Source organism: Vombatus ursinus, unplaced genomic scaffold (assembly GCF_900497805.2).
Source record: "Vombatus ursinus unplaced genomic scaffold, bare-nosed wombat genome assembly UNPS02005286.1, whole genome shotgun sequence".
Classification (NCBI taxonomy): Eukaryota; Metazoa; Chordata; class Mammalia; order Diprotodontia; family Vombatidae; genus Vombatus; species Vombatus ursinus.
This window is the reverse complement of record NW_020945064.1, coordinates 7214633-7218762: the sequence shown is the minus strand read 5'-3', so window position 1 is coordinate 7218762 and position 4130 is coordinate 7214633. Positions and strand designations below refer to the sequence as shown.

At 60.2% G+C, this 4130-nt stretch overlaps 1 protein-coding gene across 1 annotated transcript in view; it reads left to right on the top strand.

Moving 5' to 3' along the window:
- ZFPM1 (zinc finger protein, FOG family member 1) overlaps positions 1-3468 on the top strand; it is a 196091-nt gene extending 192623 nt beyond the window's left edge. Inside the window, exon 10 of the mRNA XM_027847467.1 lies at positions 503-3468. Coding sequence (XP_027703268.1) covers positions 503-3012 — 2510 coding nt within the window. The 3' untranslated portion in view covers positions 3013-3468. The remainder of the gene's footprint in view (positions 1-502) is intronic.
- Positions 3469-4130: the final 662 nt, after the last annotated feature.

Genomic DNA, 4130 nt, shown 5'->3' with positions numbered 1-4130 from the left:
GGAGGGAGGAAGGAAGAGAGGAAAGAAAGGAGGGAGGGAGGAAGGAAGAAAGAAAAGTATGAAGGAAGGGAGAAAAGAAGGGAGGGAGGAAGGAAGTAAAGAAAGAAAGAGGAAGGAAGGAAGGGAAGGAGGGAGGGAGGAGGAAGAGGGGAAAGAAAGGAAGAGAAGGAGGAAGGAAAGAAAGAAAGGAAGGGAGGGAGGGAGGAAGGGCATGTGAGTATATTCCATAGAGTATATGGAGGGGAGTAAATTCCAAGAAGACTGGAGAGATGAGAAGGGCCATGTTGTGAAGAGCCTTGGTCCCAGAGGTAATGGGGAACTGCTGCAGCTCATTGGTGATGCTTTAGAACACTCAGCGTGGTTGCTGGAGGGAGGATGGAAGGAGTGATGAGTTGCTTGGCCCCAGCTGAGCCTCTGCAGGCAGCCCCTCTCCCCAGGCGGCATCTCTGGCACCAGAAGCTCACACCTGATCCCGTTATCCCTCCTTTCTGTTTCCCCCCAGGTCTGGCTCAGGCCAGCTCCACCCCCGGCCTCAAGTGTGGCCTCTGTGGCCTCCTCGCCGATAGCCTCGCCAACCTCCAGCAGCACATGGCCCTGCATGGTCCTCTGCCCGCTCCAGACTCCAGCCAGGCGCCCCCGGGCCCCGAGTCACCCACTCCTCCAGACGCTTTGGCCAAGAAGGCCCCAGCTGAGACAGAAAATGGGGAAGCCCAGGCTGCCCCCCAAGAAAGCTGCTCCTCCTCTTCCTCATCCTCTGGTGAGGGGACAGTGCCGCTCCTGAGGATCAAAGAGGAGGCTGGGGAGGGCCAGGGGACGGAGCCTGAGATGGCCAAGAGCCACAGCCGGGCCGAGCCCGGCGCCAGCCCTCAGTCAGAGGCCGAGTCGTCCTCGAGGACGTCCTCCCCACAAAGCCTGGCGTCTGTGAAGGTCAAATCAGAGCTGGCCAGCCCCACACCAGGCTCCAGCCCCGTGCCCAGTGAGGCGGGCGTGGGCTCCTCTGGAGGCACCATCTTTCTGCCCCAGTACATGTTTGGCCCTGAAACCTCTGTTGTCCCTCAGGCCTCTGAAATCCTGGCCAAGATGTCCGAGCTGGTTCACAGCCGGCTCAAGCAAGGCCACGGAGGGGTGGCACCAGCCCTGTACCCAGGGACCCCTGCGCCCAAGGGAGCCACCTGCTTCGAGTGCGAAATCACCTTCAATAACATAAATAACTACTATGTGCACAAGCGTCTGTACTGTTCCAGCCGCCACATGGCAGAGGACAGTCCCCCCGGGGCCCGAAAGCCAAAAGTGGCCGCCCCCCCCAAGGGTCCCTCAGGCACTGCGGTCGCCCCCGCCAGAGCCATCCTCTCCCCCCAACCCCCCGAAGGGCAGGGCCCACCCGCCCCTGCTGAGGGTGAAGTGGAGGGAGAGCACCTGTCCCCAGTGGCGGAGGCCAAGGCTGAGGAGGCAGGAGGGGTAAAGGAAGCCTCTCCGGAGGTGGACGGGCCGGGACGGGGCAGTGAGGACAGCCAGAGCCCTAGGAGCTCCGTGGACGACACCGATGAGGATCCCATGAAGACCGTGTGCGAGGCCTGCAACATCCGTTTCAGCCGCCATGAGACCTACACGGTACACAAACGCTATTACTGTGCCTCTCGCCACGACCCCCCTCTGCGGAGGCCTGGAGGTCCCAATAAGGTGGCCTTCCTGCCCCAGCCAGTACGCACTCGAAAACGGCGCAAACTTTATGAAATCCATGCCGCCACCAGCAATGCTGGCCTGTTGCCAGCAACTCACCCACCGCCACCACCGCCACCACCACCACCTCCCCTTGGGGAGCTGCCTGCCTCCCCACAGCTGGGCGTAAGCCCGGCCGATGCACTGGGGCTGGGTACCCGGCCCGATGTGCCTCCCGCCCTCCTGCTGCCTGTGGGCAAGGCTCCCACCTCGGCCCCCTCCCCAAGCTCCAGCCCGGATGCAGATGGCCCCATCGACCTAAGCAAGAAGCCGCGGCTACACAGAACTGAGGGGGGGCCTCCAGCCCCCCCTCCACCTCCGCCTCTGCTCCCCCTAACCGACTACCATGAGTGCACGGCCTGCTGCGTCAGCTTCCACAGCCTGGAGGCCTACCTGGCCCACAAGAAATACTACTGCCCGGCTGCCCCCCTGCAGCAGAATGCCTTGGAGCAGCTGCAGAAGATTCAGGGCCTGGCCAAGCCCCGCCTGGGTGGAGAAGGACCCCGGGGAGTGCCTGGGGAGGAGCTGGAGGGTGGCATGCGGGTGAAAGTGGAGAAGGGGGTGGCATCAGCCAACCCAGGACCAGGCAAAACCTCAGGCCTGCCAGTCACTTACGCTGGTGGGGACCCCCTGCACCGCTACCCAGGCCCCAAACCCCTTCACCTCCCTGGTGGGAAGCCTCCGCCCCCAGTGGTGTGTCCCTACTGTCCTCTCAACGGGGCCATCAAAGGCGACCTGATCGAGCACTTCCGCCACGCGCATGGCCTCCTGGTGGCCAAGCCGGTGGCAGGACACATACTGGCCGAGGCGACTGCACCCCACACCCGGACGCTGGCCGAGAACAGCCTCCCGGCTCCTCTCTCGCTGCCCCCAGCGACATCTTCCTCCTCCTCGTCCTCGTCCTCCTCAGCCTCCTCTTCATCTTCTTCCCCACAGCCAGGCCCCAGGCTCCCTCGGGACAGCTTCAATGGTCATGAGCTCAAGGAGTCCCCAGCCCCAGCCAACGGCAGTCCCCTGCCCACCGGCTCTCCCCGGCCCGGCCTGCCCCTGTCTCCAGCCACTGCCCCAGCCCTCACCCTCTCGCCAGTGCCTGAAGCTGTGCTCCAGCCTCCCACCCCACCCATGTACACAGACAAGGGGGTTCAGACCCCCAGCAAAGTCGCGCCTGCCACCGTCCCCAACGGCAACCACAGATACTGTCGTCTGTGCAACATCAAATTCAGCAGTCTGTCCACGTTTATAGCACACAAGAAGTATTATTGTTCCTCCCACGCCGCAGAGCATGTAAAATAATCCTGAACTCCCTCCCCTCTTTCCTCTTCCTCCCCTTTCCCCCTCTCCTCCATGCCTGTCCCACCACACTACAGACTGATGACCAGTTGACACACCCTCAGCCCTGGCCACGGCCGGCAGACCAGGACATCTCAGCACGTGGCCGGAGGGGAGAGGATGGTGGCGGCAGCAGCGGGGGGCCTGTCCCCCAGAGCACTACGGCAGGGCAAGACATCCCCTTCTGCCCCAGGAATCTTTCCAACAAAGCACAAGGCATTGATCACTCAGTCGGGCACCTCCCGGAGCTCAGAGCCGCCTGGATGGACCCCCTTTGCCCCTGAGCCCAATGACCGAGGAGGTGGGGTGGGTTGGCCAGAGAAGTGGTTCGCTACAAAGAAAGGCAGGGTTGGGCGGAGGGGGGCAGAATGAGACCCCAAACCCTCGGCACTTAATAAAGAATTACAGTTTGATGATGAATGTTGGTTAAGAGCCTAGTTGTCTGGGAGATGGGGGCAGGGCAATGGGAAAGTGGCAGGGTGGGGCTTAGCAGTGGGTGGCCCCACTCACTTGCGGCCCCTATAGGGCCTCATCAGGCCCCAGGGTGGGGTCAGATGATAAAGATCCCCTCTTTTGCTAGTTTGGCCTCTAAGAAGACAGTGCACCACACCACAGGCCCCATCCCAAGGCCTTCAAGTATATCTGCCTCCTTAGATCATAGAACATAAAACTGGGAGAGACCCAAGAACAGGGGTTCTCAGCCTTTTTTGTTCTGGGACCTCATGGGCAGGCTGGTGAGGCCCCTCAGGCCCTCCTCAGAATCAGGTTTTTAAAAGCATAAAGTGAACTACAAAGGAAGTCAATCATATTGAAATATCAGAATATTTCAAAAGCAAATTCACGGACCCCAAGTTAAGAACTCCTATCCTAGAGATCTCATCTACTCCTTTATTTCACAGAAAAAAAAGTTATAACTTGCCTAAAGCATGCCAGGGGTTGTCTTAGCCAACCTCCTCATTTTACAAATGAGGAAACTGAGGCCCAGTGAGCTTAGATGGATCTACTGCTGTTCTGCCCAGGTAAATCTGAGGTCCAAGGAAAGGCTTCTAACATTCGAGGTCCTGCATGTGAAACTGCCCTGT